Raw genomic sequence first — 18,491 nt, 5'->3', positions numbered from 1 at the left:
TTATATTCTAGTTGCTTCCGTTTTAATTCATACTTTTGTGGATTATGTTCGTTGCACATTTTGGTACTATTTCTGTTAGATTCCTTGCATATGTTTACCTTCAGTTCCTGCTGTTCCACTCCTCCCTTCAACTCATTGGTTTTCATTTGGCTCAGTTGCTCCTCTTCTTCCTCTAATTGCCTCTGCTGGTTTCTGTCTCACTTTTCTCCACTCTCCCCTCTATGTATTTAAACTACCTGGTTTTCATTTGGTTACATGCTCCCGTTGCTCCATTACTCCTTTTTCCCCCTTCATTCTTCCCCATGGGTTTTTTCCTTGTCCTGTTCCTTGTGCCTGTTATACGGTTTATCCTTCCTCAACCAAAAACAAGGGATGTGTACCTTGTAATGGTTCAACAGAACAACCTTCTCTGGCATCCTTCCCAAACAACCATTTGGCGATGACACTCTTTGCTGTAGGTGAGGTTTGAGGACTTTTTGTTTTACCTCCCTTACTATCCTGCTCTCTGTCTGCGGTGAGAAAATAAATGTAGGTTATCATCTAGCCTTGTATTTTCCAATTGTTTTAAACTTTTTAATGATAAATCTTATTGGAAATTAGATAAGTCTAGGCTTTTCAGTTAACTGAATGGCACGTTCTCTAATCTTTTCTGTTTTGAAGTAGGGCTCAAAGAAACAGGACTGTATCGTGACTTATTTACATCCCAGTGAAACAAGAAGTCATAGAGTTAAATAATAGCTGCAGACATTGTTTTTTTTATATATATATATATATATATATAAATGAAGTACAAATAAATTGTCAGAGGCCTTAACAATGGCAGCACCAATTATTTTGTGAAAAAGGACAAAAAGACAAAATGGTTATTTCTCAATGCATGAATTAATGAAGGTTTGCAAACAAGTGAGGAATTATTTCTACATATTTAACTTCACCAAGGACACACATACAAAATTCAAGCATTGTTTTCTTTGCAGCTGGTGAGCCTGAAACAGAGGAATCCTTTTTCTATCTCTGTGGCTTATCTCAAGGACATTAGATAAAATCCTGCCCAGACAGGATACACTTCCATCATCCTTTCCAACATCCATATAACTGTTTGTCTCTGCCGCTCTCAGAGCTATTAAGCTTGACTTCTGGCTGCCATTGTGTCCTTAAACTATCACCTGAAGAATCAAACCAGGAGGAGCAGTGGGGGAAAAAAAAACTCCAACCCTAATCAGCCTGATTGTATATTGGCACGGTAAATATTGTACTCTAATTCAAAATGACCTCCTTCAAGCTTGTAGCTCACCTAACTGAGTTATCTTTCACCTCGGCGTATAGTAATTGAATGGAGAAGAATCGATGGGGTTATCCATTAAGGCAATCATCAGACGGCGATAGCAATTCAAGGCATCTCAACAGCTGAGCGTATCATGGGAGGAAGGGCTGCATCAGCTCATGTGTGGAAATTGACAGGCAGACACAAGCTGGCGAAAATCCTCAAATACCATTAGTCATACTTCTCCCAACTATTGAGTCTAACAAGGTTTTCAATGTGTGTTTATTTTCTCTGGAGGTCAGAGCAGGTTGGAGTATGTACACAATTGATCTTTACTATGTTGCACCGGCAAACAAATGTTATATATTTTAATTTGATTGATGTGATAAACCAACAGATAGTACATAGTCATGAAGTAGAAAGAAAACAGTGATTAGTTTTCAATTGTTTTTAACAGATAAAAAACAGAAAAATCTTACCTACATGTGTAGTTCTCCAAGCTGCACAGTGGTGCATCTGCTTCAATCCTGGCCCGGGGTCTTTCTTTATGGAGTTTGCATATTCTGCCTCTGCATGTGTGGGTTCTCCAGCTTCTTCCCAGAGTCCAAAAGCATTACAGCTATGGTAATTTGTCTCTTAAAATGACCATGCATGGTTGTGTGTTTCTGTGTTGCCCTGTGACGGACTGGCCACTTCTCTAGGATGTAGCTCGCCTCTTGCCTATGGCTGTCTGGAGATAGATACCAACCCTGCATATAATCCATCAGAACCCAGAAATCTGTTTAAATGTATGTGCAACATGTATAGCTTTTAATTTCTCTATCATATTTTTCTTCTTAAAAATCCCCTTTTTATGCACCTGACAGTGGTAGCTGCCATAGTTTCATCATGTAATTGTGTGATGACAAAACCATTATGATTCTTTTACTCACCAAAATAAAAAATCCAGTGTTGAAAATTCCTTCAGAAGCCATTTGATTTGTAAATATTGTCCACCTGCGAGCAACTTAATGTTCTGTATAAATGCAGCTGTTCTATGATGGCCTCAGTGTTTTTTTTTTTTTTTTTTTAGAGAACATCAACATGAGAAGCGTCAATGTGGCCACTGGGGGGCGCTGCAGAAAGCTACAGTTCAGGTGGGAGAACTGTGACCTACTCTCTCAGAAATTACTATTAAGACCTTTGTAAAGATTTGGGAGCCTTACTTGAATTATATAGACAGATGTCAAAATCATACCTGTTATCAAATGAAAAGGAGAGAAGTTGACTCAATCTTTGTGTCTGAGCCTACCATACTAAGCATGGAGAATAGACAGAGGAGAGGAGAACCCTTGAGGACTCAAGCTGTGGTAAAACATCAACAGCATCAAGGACACATGTCTATTTCCAGAGATCTCAATGTTCCTTTGTCCACAGTGTGCAACATAATCAAGACATTTACAACCCATGGCCCTACATTTAACCTCCCTGGACGATGATGGAAGAGAAAAACTGATGAAAGCTTGCAACGCAGGATAATCCAAATAGTGGATATGCAGCCTCAAACCACTTCTAAAGAAACTTAAGCTGTCCTGCAGGCCTGGTGTCAGCGAGAACTAGCCGTTGACGTTTGAATGAGAGGAAACGGCATGGCAGGAGGCTCAGGAGGACCTCAATTCTAACACAGAGACATATAAGTGCTAGATGGCTGTTTCCCAAAATGTATGCGAGTATGCAAAAATCCTTCTGGTAAAATGTCTTGTGGACAGATGAGACTAAGATAGAGTTCTTTTGGTAAATCAGGTCATTCTACCATTTGCTGAAAATGGAATGAGGCCTGCTAAGAAAGGAAAAATAACTACAGTCAAATATGGTGGGGGTTCAAATATGTTTTGGCATTGTTTTGCTGCCTATGGCACTGGGTGCCTTGACTGTGTGCAAGGCATCATGAAATCTGAACACTACCAAAACATTTTGGGACACAATGTAGGGCCCAGTGACAGAAATAAATGGAAAGAAAGCGCTGGGGAGTTCTGAAGTGGCCAGCGCTGATTTTCGATCTAAATCCCATTGAACATCTGCGGAGAGATCTTAAAATTGCAATTTGGGAGTCAGCGCCACTGAGCTATATAATACACTGGAGTGCTGATTTTGCCGACAAACTGAAGTCACTGGCCGCCATCTTGCTCCTCCCTACTCTCACAGAATCCCATAGGATTTGGTTGCAACAACAAGCAGTTTTCTGGCTAAGTGAAAACGTTTCACAGGTAATTCTACAGTCAGTGGATGTACTAACACTATCAACTACTAGGAAATTAGGTGCTGAAATATTTCACATGTTATTCATATTAAATATATATGTATGTATATATAAGTATGTGTATATGTATATATATATATATATGTATACACATATGTAAATATATGTTTTTGTACATTGTTATTTATATATTTATAAATGTTAAACATATATATTTAAATGAATAAAATGCAAAATATTTCAGCACATGACTTTCTCAGTACTTGATATTTTTAGAACATAACATAAAAGTATATGGCATTTGACATTTTAAAAGTCTTAAGTCCCCATTGAACATGAGAAAATCCTCGTTATTCGATGCTGTAGCGCACATATTCCCTAGTTACTGGGGGGAAATAGGGAGTACCAATATGGCGGCTGGTGGCTTCAAAGCGACTCATTCAAACAGACGGTGATTAGCACTCCAGTGTATTATATAGCTCAGTGGGCAGCGCCCCTTAAATTTAATGGAGTAGTTTCCAAAAGAAGAGTGGTCCAAAATTCAAGGTTCAAGAAACTTGTTGATGGTTATAAAAAGTGGCTAATTTAAGTTTTTCTTTCCAAATGTTGTGCAACTAAAGATTAAGTTGAGGGTGCCAAGATTTTTTTCTGGCCCATTTTTTGAGTGTTGTGTGAAATTATGTCAAAATTTCCGTTTTTCTCTCTACTTTTTGTGTTGTCCCATTACACCCAAAGGGAATAAACCAATCTATACCAGAATATGTGTAATTGAACTGACTTTCTGGGAGAAATACTTAATTTAATGGAAAATTTTCTACGGTGCCAGCAATGACTGTAAGAAAGGGACTGTAAAGGGAGAGCGGATGTGTGCTACATCTGCTTTCTGTTGAGGAACGGACAAGATAGAGTCGCTGACGACATAATGTTACAACGCAAAGGCAACAGATAAAAATGCGTACAAGAAACAATGAGAAGATCTGTATTGTGAGATTGAATTCAAACAAAAGAGACATATGATAACAATGCTGAGTCGCCAGATTACCCTGGTGACGTCTTCAGCTTCTCAAACTCACATGAGATGAAGCATTGCAGGCTTTCTCTGTCATCGCAGCCTTGAGCCTCTCCTGTCGAATCGTGTGAGAGATGTCGAGCGATGTTTCATGAATCCCCATCAGCACCGGTCATTCTCATGTGAGCAGTTTGTTGTCTGCCATCCCTCAGCAGAGAGGGATGCAGGATAGATGAGTTCAAAAGGCTTAACAAAGTCACTTCACTCAAAACACGTCAGGGGCATTAGATTTGGCCCCATCTGCTGGCTAAAAAGCAGAATTAAAAGCATATATTCTGAGTAAAATTCCCAGATTTACCTGAAAAGAGTTGAAGAGATGGTTGGTAATTTAAGGCAAGAATTTTTAAATCTCAGAAATGGATGAAATAGATGAAAAAAGTTGGTGTATGTTTGGTCTTCATTGGGAATGAGCTCAGTCTTTGAGAAAATGGACCTTTGTCTTGTCACACATTCTCAAAAAGATTTAGATTTGGACTTTGACTAGGCCATTTTGAACAAATGAATATGCTGTTATCAAAAAACATCCCATAATACCTGCTGCTGTGTGTTCAAGGCTACCTGCTGATGAGTGACCCTCCAGCCCTGTCTTAAGTCTTTTGCAGGCTGTAACAGGTTTTCTGCTTCCTAATAAATCTGAGCAGCTTCCCTGCCCATGATGGAAAGAAAAAGTCCCCAAATCATGATGCTGCCACTACCATGTTTCAAAGCAGGAATGTTAAGGGGTGACATGCTGTGTTAGTTTTCCTATATGTCCTTTAGGAACAGTAAAGGGGGCTAAATTAAAATGCACACCCCATTGTTCAGACAATCATCTCATTTACCTTTTAGTTCACATGCATGCACTAGTTTGTTGGTCTGTTGCATAAAGGTCCAATAAACTACTTTGAATTATGCAGTTATAACAACAAGGCATGTAGACGCTGAAACTTCTTGACAAAATCAGAAGAAGGTCATTCATCTGCTTCTAATCTGTGGTAAAGATGGCTGAACGCCAAAATTTGGGATTGTACTGCAGGACCTTTCTGCACAACTAAATCTGTGAAGCCTTCCCTATTGCTGAATGATATGTGCAGATTCAGGAAGTCTCATTTTGCATGCTTTACAACAGGGTTGTTATTTAGCCGTTTATTTAAAAAAAGAAAAAAAGGAATGCTTTTCAAAGCAAAAGAAAAATGAATAAATGTAGCCCCTGATGAGACTGGGTTACCTGAGGCTGGGCAACGCCAGGCATTTGTTTATTTAAATTATAGAACAAGTTTTTGAACTTAAGAGAATTCAGGACTTGTTATGTTAAGTTCCGCATGTACAGAAGCCCTCCTTACTGTATTTACTTAGTTATTAACTTAGGTTTATTTTTTAATACAATGTGAATTTAGACACATCTTTTCCACATTGAAATCATGCTTGGTTTTAGTTAACTGCTCGCCCTCAGAACAGCCTAGGCCGTGAGGTGATGACAAAAAAAGGAGACACTCTGATTACAGTAGCCAAATACATGTTTTTTTTTTGTTTGTTATTAATTAAATCAACTTAACAAACCAAGAAAGAGTAAGGTGTAGTAAGGCAATATAAAAAAAAAAATCCCTCATGCAGGGTGTGAATGTTTAAGAGTGTAAAACAAATACAACCAAAGCAAACAACATACCTGGACTGCCCACGATGGTGGGAGCAAGGTCAGCCACAGATATGAGGCAGTGTTGCAGCCAGGTTTAAGATAAGAAATACTTTGATTGTCTCACGATGGGGAAAGTCTGGAAACAGACAGAGCACATCGGGCCCAGGTGTTCCCAGTCAAATCCAAACTGCCCCCACTTCACCTGCGAGACCAAGGCAAGTAAAGACAGGGGGTCGTCACAGGTCACGGTCTGACATCCAGCTCAATGTCGTTTGTGTTCCAGTGTTAACAGACATTATGGACAGCTCACTGGAGACCTGCCATGTGCCAGCCTGCTTCAAGGCCTCCACCATCATCCCCGTCCCAGGCAAGCCAAGGTCCACAGAAATAAATGAGCACTAACCCATCGCCACGACCTTTAAGGTCATGAAGTTCTTTTAGAACGTTGCGCTGGTGCCATCACAGACCCTCTCCTAGACCCCCATCAGTTAGCCTAGAGAGCCAACATGTCTGTAGACGACACGGGCAACATGGCCCTCTATTTTATCTTCCAGCACCTAGACTATATTGAATTATATGCCATAAATCAATCTGTGGCCATCAATCCCACTGTCCCAGCTCTGCTACAGGACACTCTCCCCCTGCTGAATGTGGCAGAACCCACCTGCAGCTGGATCAGAGACTTCACGAGCAGCTGGGGAAGCATGTCTACTATTCCCAGATTATCAGCAATCCCCTTCAAGGCTGCTTCCTTTCTCGTCTGCCCTTCTCCCAACAGCTTAACTTCCAGTCATCAAGTCTGTCAAGCTCCTGAAGCTTACGGACGACACCACCATCATTGGACTCATCTTCAAAGAAAAGGAGTCAGCCTACAGGTGGGAGGAAGACCATCTGGCAACCTGGCGCAGTCGGGACAACTTCAAAGATTCAAAGATTCTTAATTTCTTTTTGGCCACTCCGGCTAAGAGTACACATAATAAAGACAAACGAACAAACAGGCAAGGAACAAAGGTTACGGTGTTTTTTTTTTTTTTTTCATTCTAGCATTCAAAAGATTAAAAAATTTAAAAGATGAAGATTTAAAAGTTTGTATGAACTAGTTGTCCTTCATGAGTCACAGATAACATATAATGAGGTATTCAGAGACGATAGTGAGCAGTATGCAGTAACATTAAGGTGATTGTAACGTATGACGGGCTGGTAACAGTGGGGTGATTTTAGAGTGTTGGACTGCAGTCTCCCATCAGGGGGCGATTGCCCTCACAGCTTTTGGGAAGAAGCTGTTTCTAAGTTTATTTGTTTTGGCTTTGAGGCTTCTGAAGCGTTTACCTGATGGGAGAGGGGCAAACAGCGCATTGCCTGGGTGGGTGGGATCAGTGGAGATGCGTCTGGCCCTTCTTTGAACTCGTTCTGCAGAAATTGAGTCCAGATCCTGCCATGTGTTCGACCTAAAATAAACGGTGTTGACAACCAAACCTCGGTCTGGTGCTTGGGTGTCATAACAGAACATTACACTGGTTGAACTTGGAGTTCGACACAGTAAAAAGTGTGGAGATCTTCATTGATTTCTGCAAGTGCACAACCTTGCAGACTTTTTGAGACTCTCCCCTCGGTCTATCAGGACCAAAACCTCCCAACACAAGCATAGTTTATTTTCCTCTGCTACCGGACACATTAATAAATCCACAGACCCTCACTCACTCTACCACCCCACCCCCGCCAACCCCCCATTACACGTTGCATTGACATAAGGACATTATGCTTTTACATTAACACGCCTTCTAGCTTGATTTCCACAAGAATTTTACCATCTGCAATAACACTTATTTGCTGTTTCCACTGTTAGTCTATAGTTTTTAATTCTTAGGTTTAGTTTATATAGTCTATATTGTTATACTTACCTTTATCTTAACTTTTTATTTCTTCCGTATAACTTTATATCGTGTGACATACTTCATATTTTTTATTTCTCTGTATTTATTGCACGTTCTGCACCATAACACTCACCTCTTCGAATTCATTGCATGTAAAAATTAAACATATTAAAATCGAATTATAGTTTGTAGTGAACTTGAAGGCTATTTGTTTCTTTCTCCTCTTTCAACAACCAAACAATGTTTTAGTAAAAACTGTGTTATGGAAAGGAGTTGGTCATAGAAAAAGTAACACATGTTCAACTCCTGAACACTAAAGTCCTTCCACTGGTTCCCTGTATCTCAGAGAATAGACTTTAAAATACTTCTGTTAGTCTATAAATCCCTGAATGGCTTAGCATCTAAATACATCACAGACTTGTTATCAGTGTATCAACCCCCCAGACCACTCAGGTATTATGGCTCCAGCCTGCTCTGCAGAACCAGAACCAGAACCAGACATGGAGAAGCAGCATTTAATTCCTGTGCTCCACTGATCTGGAACAAACTCCCAGAAAACTGTAAAAGTGCTGAAACTCTGAGTTATTTTAAATCAAGATTAAAAACCTGTTTGTTTCAAGTTGCATTTAAATGTTAATGAATGTTAATGCACTGCAAAAAGGGAAATAAAGTAAAATATTCTTGAAATTTGTGTATTTTTGGTTGATTTGAGCATGTAAATAAGAATGTTTGCCAATAGAATGAGTATTTTACCCTTGAAATAAGATATTTAGATATACTACATTGGAAATAAGATGATGGGAATGAATTGTTCTTATTTTAAGTGTAAATATCCTATTCCGTTGGGAAATAGTCTTGTTTACCTGCTCAAATCAAGGAAGAAAAAGACTAATTTCAAGAACATTTTACTTACTTTTGCTCTCTTTTTGCAGTGTGATACTGTACCAGACCTGCTGATACTCTGCAATGTTTTCCCTCTGCCTCTATAATGCTTTATTTCCTGTTTGTTTTTTTAGTTCATTTGCAGCACTCTGAGTCTTGTTTTTACTGAAAAGGAATAACGACTGTAACGAGTTTAGCCTGAACAACAATTATGATTACACAATAAATAATAATCCAAATAAGTAAACCTGTAATGGGATATTTTATTTGGTGGCATTTGCAAGAAATTATTATAAGAAAATGTCTAATTTGAGTTTTTGTGCCATAGCTGCTGTGATGGAGGCTAAAAAGCCACAACTAGATGCACATTAAATCATGATGAGCTCAAACTATTTCTCACAGATTTGAACCATTTCAGTTTGTTTCATCTCAGTTACAAACCACACAGAAGAAACACAGTGTCTGATAATGAATGGCTTTATATTCCTGTTACAATGATGCATTTACACATTGTGTTAAGGTCCTTGATCAAACACACACACAAAAACCCACAGTGTACCGCAAACTACACAACATGAAAAGGGTAGCACATCGTCAGAGGAGATTAAAAACAACAGATTTTCATTTGGCGGTTTGTTAACGGGACTCACTGAAAACACTGCCGATCTGGACTTGATATGCTTCCCTGAAAGTGTAAGGTTGTCACGTTTTCCTCCTGATTGTTTCTTTGCACATCAAGTTCATAACACTTAATTATTGCACACAAAAAAGCTACGGGTAGCGGTTAAATTACTCTAAGTTGGTAAATTCTTAGGAATCATAGCGTCACACAAAGGTAGACTCAGATCTTAGAAGCATACATAAGATTTGATCTCAAACAATACCAGGTTTATTCTTGAGCTTAGTTGATTAAACCTCGTCTTTTTTTTTAGTCACAAAAACTTTTATTTTGTTAGAACTGCAGTTGTGACAGTGCAAAAACACAAGTTTTTATATATCAAACATGTTTGTTTACATAAAGGACAGCTAATCTATTTTTCTTACCGTCTGACATTAAATTGGAATAAACTAGCCCTTTTTCAAAGTCAGGATTATCAGAAATAATAATTTGAGATTAATACTTTCTTCAAAGTCAGCCCACAACATGATGCTGCCAGCTCTGAACCCTTCCTCTTTTTATTTCAAATGTAATGATGGTCGTTTTGGCAAAGCTCCATTTTTTTTTCTTCTTCTGCAAACTGTGGAGTGTCTTTTTTTCAGCCCATGTCAGTGAAGAAGTCATTTCACGGTAAAGAATGACACTATTTTACCAGCTTCAGCCAGCATCTTCAAAAGCTCGCGTAAGGTTGTGCATTTTGGACCAAAACATCATGTAAGACACAGAACCCGTCCCCTTCTTGAAGGGTATTATAGGTGGACAATCCCACTCTTTTTTGGATACAATTGTTTGAACAGATGAAAATGGCATTTTCTAACATTTGGAAACTGTACCCAAGGATGAACCAAATTTATGAAGTTCCAAAAATGTTCTCCTTAATATCCTTAATATAAATCAGAAGCTTACAAACCCAGACATCATCATTTGAGCATTGCCAAAACTGCTTCTATACATTTTAATCCTACAGTTTGTAAATTTGTAAATTGAAAAAGAATGATAACAGATACTTTTTCGTATTATTCTGGCATTTGGGAAATATAAATTATTTTTGGTAATCTAAACTGACCTAAAACAGGGAACATTTATTCTGCTTTAATGTAAGACGGTAAGAAAAAAAGTGTATTTTTCTATAATCACATGTTAACATCTGATTTTAACTGTCACTATTATTTTTGCCTATTTTCATTTTCTTCTCCCTGAGGAACTACACACGTTAAAGGACATTTTCTAATACTCCTAACAGCATTACATTGATTTTTAAGGCTACAAAGCAATCGGCCATATAACATTATGACTACAGCTCAGCAAAATATCATATAACTCATGTTTTTATGGGACACTATTGAGCTGGGCTATCTGGCATTTAGCTGGACGTTACTTTGATCCTTGCTGCCTGGCTTAACATTTCTGAGGACTACTCAGGCTGCAATAATGGCAGCGAAAAAAAAAAAAAAAGCAAAGACAAATGAGTTGGGATGTGATTACATCTGCAGGAATCCGTCCCCATCAGCAGAGAGACGCTTTCCCATAATCCACAGGGCCCACAGGACAACCTAGAGGACCATGGGGGTCCTTCCTTGACCTTTTATTGGTCATAATGTTATGGCTGATCTGGGATTATATTTAATTAGTTCATTTTACCAGATTTCTCCTAATAATTAGTACATAACTATTCCACAGCATGGTATTAAATAAAATAATAGTGGTATGATGTTGATAATATGAGAAATGCTAAATGTAATAAATTAATATCAAGCATAAATGTGCAATAATCATTCTGTCGAAACCTAATGGCACCAACATTCTGCAATACTGTCATAAACAAAGCAAAAACAAAACAATGCCCCCTTCTGAATCATGTAAAGCACTTTGCATTGTCTCTGTACTGAATTGTGCAATACAAATAAATTTGCCTAGCCTTTTGTCAGATTTTTAACATGGTTTTGAAACACTAAAAATCCGACCTGTTATTTTAGTATTTGTAAAAGGATTTCCTTACTAATTATGGAGATTGGTGAGGTTAGATGCTGACTTAATGAAACAAAACAATATATTAAAAATAATTCTTGAGCTGACAGTGCAAAACTATTAATTTCAAAGAAATGTTGGCACCCTGGTAAAGATGTGTGTAAACCCTCAAAATATGGAAGAAATATAGTTTAATTAGACTCAGAAATTTATAATTTTTATTGTGTGCAATTTTGTATGTCATTCTTTTTTTCTTTTTTTTACTTTAAATCCTCCAGCAACAATCTTACCTGCACAAATACACCTGCAAAAAATTTGCAACTTTCTGTTGACTCAAGGCAAAGCAATCAGTGCTAGACAGAGTCAAGTGGCTTTTAGCCGATCAAATAGCGTTCATTTGATCATATGACACATCTGTGAGACGGGCAAAGGTGAGTCTCTTAACAATTAGCTCTTTTGTGACTAACTGGTAAAAGAATGGTAAACGCACTCACCACTGGTGTGTCACAAGATGACATGAGCGTAATTTGACTGATTAAAAGCCGTTCCACCCTATCTAGTGCTGATTGCTTTGGTTTGAGTCACCAGAAGGTCAACACATTTGCAGATGAATTTTTGCAGGCAAATCATTGCAGCTGATTTAAAAAAAAAATAGAATAAAAATTTGCAGGTGAAATTTTGCAGGAGAGTTCTTGCAGCTGAATTTTTGCTGGCCAATTTTAGCAGGTGACGTTTTTTCTGGCAAATGTAAAGTAAAATAAAAACCACATGTATCATTTCACATGTTAAAAAATTCAGTGTTATAAATTCAACGTCTAAAAAAATCTGATTATGAGATGAGACTTTGTAAAATCCCACTTTAAGAAATTATAGTTTTAAACTAAATCCCCGGGCCATAATAACTGGAAGCCCTAATTCAGTTCACTCCACTGTGTATATTTTATTATTTAAATTCTCAAGCTCAAAGCATTTCATTTTCTATTTAAGATTATCCATATTTCCTGATGTTTTTTCCATTGTGTATTGAATATATTATTTTTAAAGGAGCAATGACTAAGAAATTTATTACAAAATTAACCAAAATCATTTTTATTTCTCACCTGGGATGGAAGTAATATTCCCTATAAACAATCATTGCTTTGCATCAAAAATGTCTTATTCAACTTTTTCTCCTTTTAAAACCTAGAGGGTCTGGAACTGTAGCCCATTTTTACTTCCTGGTTCCTGAGCCAATCATATGAGAGTTCCCAGGGTTTGCCAAAACAGAGCGCAGCATTTGGTGTTTTATGTTGACAAAAGACCATCGGCCTGCAAACATAAAAGCCAGTAAGAGAAGCGGACCAGAAATAGAACAGAATACACCATATACCTGTTCTGTGTAAGTAAAAATTCAGTGGTGTTTCACAGCAGCAACGCACCGCTGAGGAAATGGCTGGTTGTTGTGTACGTGTTGTTCCGTTTTGAAACACTAGGTGTCAATATTACGTATTGCTCCTTAAACTCTAATACTGTTTTTACAGTTTCCGGAATTATGTTGGTGCATTTACAGTTTATCTTCAGAAAGATAATCCACTCTTTTTTAAATAAAAGTGTCCAAATACGGATAGTTGATCTCCTAATTCCCTAGCATGATAAAATAAATGTTTTAGAGGGTTAGGATGCTCATCACCTCCTGACATGTTGAGCAACATGGACAGGGAGTGATGAGGTTAGAGCCTAGATGCCACATCCAAACCTATTCACTACTTTGCTTTAAATATGCATATTTAAAATTTGCACATATGGGTGATTTAGGTGAGTAGACCTATAAAGATCCACACATCTATCTTACATCAATGGCATGTTTGTTTGTCTTTCCCATTTTGAAGAGTGGTTAAGATAATTGGGATTCTGTGTCATGTTTATACCCAAAGAGAACAGCAAGTTATAGATTACTAATTAAAAGTTCTTAGAAACCTGATCACCTTTCAAAACAAAGAAAATAAATGCTCCAGTCACATTTATTTCATAGGAAGAAAAAGTGTTTGTTTTTTTAAAGTTTTCAGTATGAGATTATGATTCCGGTACAATAAATTATTATACTTTAAGGATTTTTACACATTCCTACGAGGGTACCAATAATTATTGCTTTATATAATACCTACAAATAGATTGAAATACCTAAACTTTGTACTTTTCCTTTTCATTAAGCGTCGTCGTTTCGCTGGGTGTGACGTTAGAGCAGAGAGGCAGCGGATCCTTTCAGCGCTCCTGTTGTATTATGCGCTGGTGTAGATTACTGCAGTAAAATCAATCCCCAGATTAGATATCAGGCCGTGCGCCTGAGTATCTGCAACCTTATCGCTACCCTGTGCTGTCTGTGTCCCTGCCCGATACGACACGTGTCGCCTTTTCTCCCTCGCCTCGTCCGACGCGCGTGTCCATCGTCAAGCCTTCAACAAACAGGCCGTTGAACTGGGGAAGTTTGCTAAAAACTGTCAGACATGAAACCATTTCCACGTGGAACTACCTTCATACATGGGTGGATATTTTGTAAAATAAAGTGATTTAAGCACACCCGATTTCCCTTTAGTTACATTTTTTTTTCAAGTATTTTGAGAACCTAAAGCTAATGATAAAAAGGTGCATGTTTCCCTTATCGATAATGTTAATTTTAAAAAACAAGCAACTTCCTGTTGGTTTCCTATACTGTATATATTGGTTATCATCTAAATTTGCTGAAAATTGCCCTCCATATTAGGCTAGGCTGAATGCAATTGTTGCTTGTCTTTCTAAACTGCCCCAGTGGGGTTCCCTTTCCCCCCTTAACCCAACGTAAAAAAAAAAAATAAAGAACGAAATTCAAGTCTCCCTTATTATTTTGTCCAGACAGTCCGCTATATCCGCCCCGGAGGCCCAGGGAACTAGGTTTGCCTTGAACTTGGCAGACTGGGACTGCTGCATCTCCAGCAGCAGCCTGTGCATGGGGTAGTCCCTCCTGGCGAAGGCGGTGTCCTGGGCTCCCAGGGCCTGAGTGGGGCACACGTCGTTGGACCCGTCGCCGACATAAAACACCCTCTGGAAACCAACGCCACCGCGCTCCTTTTCCCGCACCGCCACGTACTCTTGAAGGATCGCCTGCTTGCACATGTTTTCGGGGCAGCGTGGGCAGGAGTGCGAGTGGAAAGGACGGAGCACGAGGCGGCCCGCCGCGTCAAAGTGGGACGGGTTCGTGAAGATCTTCCTGAAAAGCTGCCGCACCCCCGCGTGCTCCAGCCACGTCTCTATAAAATACGTGTTGGCATCAGAGACCACCACCATTTCAAAGTCTTGCTGATGGCTCTGCAGGTACCGGAAGAGGTCGACAAACCCAGGGTTGGGCGGGATCTTCTCTATGGCTGCCTGGATGGATTCCTTGGTCACGCCCTGGTCTCCTATGTAGGCCATGATCTTGGCTGAGAACTCGTGGTAGTGCCCCTCCCGGTAGCTGTTTATGAGCCAGGCGGGAAGCTGCTGGCCGGGCAGGACACTCACCGCGGCGTCGTCGCTGTTCTCACTGATGATGGTCTCGTCGAAGTCGAACAGCATCAAGAAGCGCCGGTCCTGCGGCTCTGAGTGGTTTGGGTTCGAGGGCGATGCCATCTTTAGTGGTCCTTCCCTGGAAAACAACGATATTTTTTTTGGTTTTAATGAAACAAAAGTCCAGTGAAGAACATTGCTTGTCTAAAAAATGATTTTGCAGAACAAAATACAAGCAGCTGAGTCACACTTTTAAGCCCAGGAGAAAACAAAATACCTAAAGAGCCTTAATTACCCCAGAAACAGCAGAGGATGTCCATAACAATAAGTGGAAGGAAACAGTGTGCATGCAGCTCACTGTCATTCTCCATCAGATTAGTATTCCTGCAGCAGGCTCTGATCTATCTCTTCTTTATATTCAGAGATTCTTGTTTTCCCTTTCAGGATCTCTGTTCAGTCATGTTACATATTTACCGAGATTTGCATCTACAGGAAAAACACTCCTCATTCGTAGGGATGCTCTGACCCAGGAAAAAGCTAATTAAAGTGCTGTGGAAAACTTTTCCCTCTTACAGATGTCTTCTGCTTTTGCTCTTTTATGACACTTAAATGTTTTGGATTATTATTATTTTTTATTTCAGGCGAATATAACAACAATTAATTATTTTATCAAGGTAAAACAAAGCTGTCCAAGCCAACCGTGTGAAACAATGTTTTCCATCTCTTCCTAACAACTACCTGCCTCGACCTTGGACACTATCACTGCCATCAAGCATTTGCTGAGGAGATTTTTTGGACCACCCCTAATTGGGATGTTTTCTGACACAAATGACCTTTTATGCTACAGCAACTCAGTCAGATTTAAGTCCAGGCTTTGACTAGGCCGCTTCGAAATTTCGTTTTAGGGACAGTCAGAGGTAGACTTGGAGTAGAAAGAAAGAAAGAAAGAAAGAAAGAAAGAAAGAAAGAAAGAAAGAAAGAAAGAAAGAGACAAACAGAAGGAAGGAGGGACAAAAGGACAACAAAGGACTGATACAAGGAAGGACACAACTTTAAGACAATGGAACTAGGAATGAAGTCTGTAAATACATATTTTTCCATACTCTTATTTTCTTTTTCCACATTTTTCTTTTGGTCTTTCACAGACCGTAGAGAAGCCTTTGGAGTGTGCTTGAAAAGGAACAATAACTGCAGATTGTTGCACATCATTTGCTGACATGTTTCTCTGATTGTAAAGTAGGATAAAAGCCATATGAGGTCAGTTTTACTGATGTGGTTTACCGGAGCGCAGGGAAAATGTGTTTTTAAGGGTTAAAACTGTGTATTGTGACTACTGTGAACTCTAGCAGCATGATTCAGTGCTGATACAACACTTATACTTATGATGACCATGAATCACCAGTGATATAGTAGCGCTGCCAGCATAAACACTACTGAAAACAACAGAACAGACTCTACAGTATATGACAAAAATCTGTGCTGACGGACCGACACGTATAAAAAAAATCAATTAATAAAAACTTTTATAACTTGCAGCAGTTAGCTTTGCTGACATGTAGAAAGGAACGATAGTAAAAAAAAAAAAAATTGCTATTTCCAATTTTGTTCTCCACTACAACATTGCTACAGATAACCATATTTGTTATTATCTTCCCTTTTGAATAGAAATAAGATGTCCTTGCTTTATTTTTTACTGTTAAGATTAGTTGCTATGTCCTTCGGCCAACACAAATCCTGAAATGTACTTTTACATTTGAGTAAATATAACATGATCAGTCACAGTAAAATAAAAAAATAATTTTCTGCAAAAAATAACTCGGAATAAGCATGTGAGACAAAGACAAAGTTAGATTATATATATATATATATATATATATACACACACTATTTGAAATCTCAACTTCAAATAAAGTAAAACTAAAATTTTTTTTTAAAAAAAATCTAAAAGTATCACCCATTTATTGTTGTCTATGCAGCTTTTTCTTGACTTTTTCTTAATTTTTATGTTAGTTTTTATTTAACTTCTTGTGTCTTTCTTCATTCACAGAGGACAGACTAACTTTTCCCAACCCATATATTTCAACACGTCACTGCAGGCAAAGCACAGCCGTCTTGGTAACTCCTGTTCCCCATAAAGAGCTATTGCTCTGATGTAAGCAATTTCTCCATCATGAGGAGGATTGAGCAAGGAGTTCTTCTCATTAGACACGTCAGGTCCCCAGTCTGAAAGAAATTCTGGAAACTACAGGTCGACATCACGTGAAAGAATGATGCTTTAACCTAAAATGCACTTTACTTGTTATCAGTAATACCTTAAAATGCAGCTCAGATAAAGGTTTGCTATTCATACTAATGTTGTTCTAGGTGAAATGTTGATATAGTTATACTAAATTGATTGTAGAAATTGTGTTGGGAATTTTAACTAATCAATAAAACTTTTATTTCTCATCAAGGACAATCTCAAAATCCTTGAGGACAATAATGTTCCATAAAACAGGCTGAACCGACTACGTTGATCAACCCACAGAGCCTCCGGATGCCCTCAACCTGGAGTTGTTTTTTTTTTTTTTTTGGAAAACTATTTTCCACACTAACAGATTTTCCAGTTGTTTTTTAATTGATTTGCTCTTTTAATCACACTGAAATGTAAAAAAATTAAGTTTTAAACAAACTGCAGTTTTCAAATGGTTTTCTCATACCAACCCAATGCTATTTAAAAAATGTAATTGCTGCCCCCTTCATAAATCATGATTTAACAGTGTAAAATATATATTTTTTTGGAAACCTGAGTCCAATTTTGCTTGCCAAAACCTTATTAATGATATTAGTGAAGAATCAGGAAATCACTTAAATAGAACCTGTTCGACAGCATAAAGTAGAAAATGTCACGAATCAAGTCCTCATCAAAAGAAATCCAACAACATATGAGAAGCAAATTAACTATATTAGACCATAAAGGGTTAAAAAGCTGTTTGGGATGCTTTAGGACTCCAGCGTTCCCAGGTTCCTCCAGGAGAGTATCATCAGTGTGTAAGTTACATTTTTGCTCTCCTCCAGAAAAACTTGAAGGCGACAGTCCAGCCATCAGTTTTTGACCTGAGCTCTAGCCCAACTGGGTTATGCAGCGCAAGAATGATCCGAAGCGCACCAGCAAGTTCGCCCAGAATGGTTAAAAATGCACAACAAAAATGGAGGTTTTGGCATGGCCTCATCAAAATTCAAATTTAACTCAGATTAAGATGCTGGCATGACCGGAACAGGCGGTTTACGCTCAAACACCTTCCAATGTAGCAGAATTAAAACACTTCTGCAAAAAAAAAAAAAAAAAAAAAAAAAAAAAGAGAGAGTATACTCCTCATCAGGTACCAGTTATCACAAAGTCTTAAGGTCACTTACTGCAGTCAAGAGTCACTCAGATAGTTAT

The 18,491-nt window shown here is 38.4% G+C and overlaps 1 protein-coding gene across 1 annotated transcript in view; it reads right to left on the bottom strand.

The window, feature by feature from the left end:
• Positions 1 to 9,402: 9,402 nt before the first annotated feature.
• Positions 9,403 to 18,491, bottom strand: part of LOC105919650 (probable phosphatase phospho1) — a 10,867-nt gene continuing 1,778 nt past the window's right edge. Inside the window, exon 2 of the mRNA XM_012855018.3 lies at positions 9,403 to 15,206. Coding sequence (XP_012710472.2) covers positions 14,411 to 15,190 — 780 coding nt within the window. The 5' untranslated portion in view covers positions 15,191 to 15,206 and the 3' untranslated portion in view covers positions 9,403 to 14,410. The remainder of the gene's footprint in view (positions 15,207 to 18,491) is intronic.

This window comes from Fundulus heteroclitus, chromosome 10 (assembly GCF_011125445.2).
Source record: "Fundulus heteroclitus isolate FHET01 chromosome 10, MU-UCD_Fhet_4.1, whole genome shotgun sequence".
Classification (NCBI taxonomy): domain Eukaryota; kingdom Metazoa; phylum Chordata; class Actinopteri; order Cyprinodontiformes; family Fundulidae; genus Fundulus; species Fundulus heteroclitus.
Note: the sequence above shows the minus strand (reverse complement) of the source record. Positions and strands in the feature narration are given on the sequence as shown.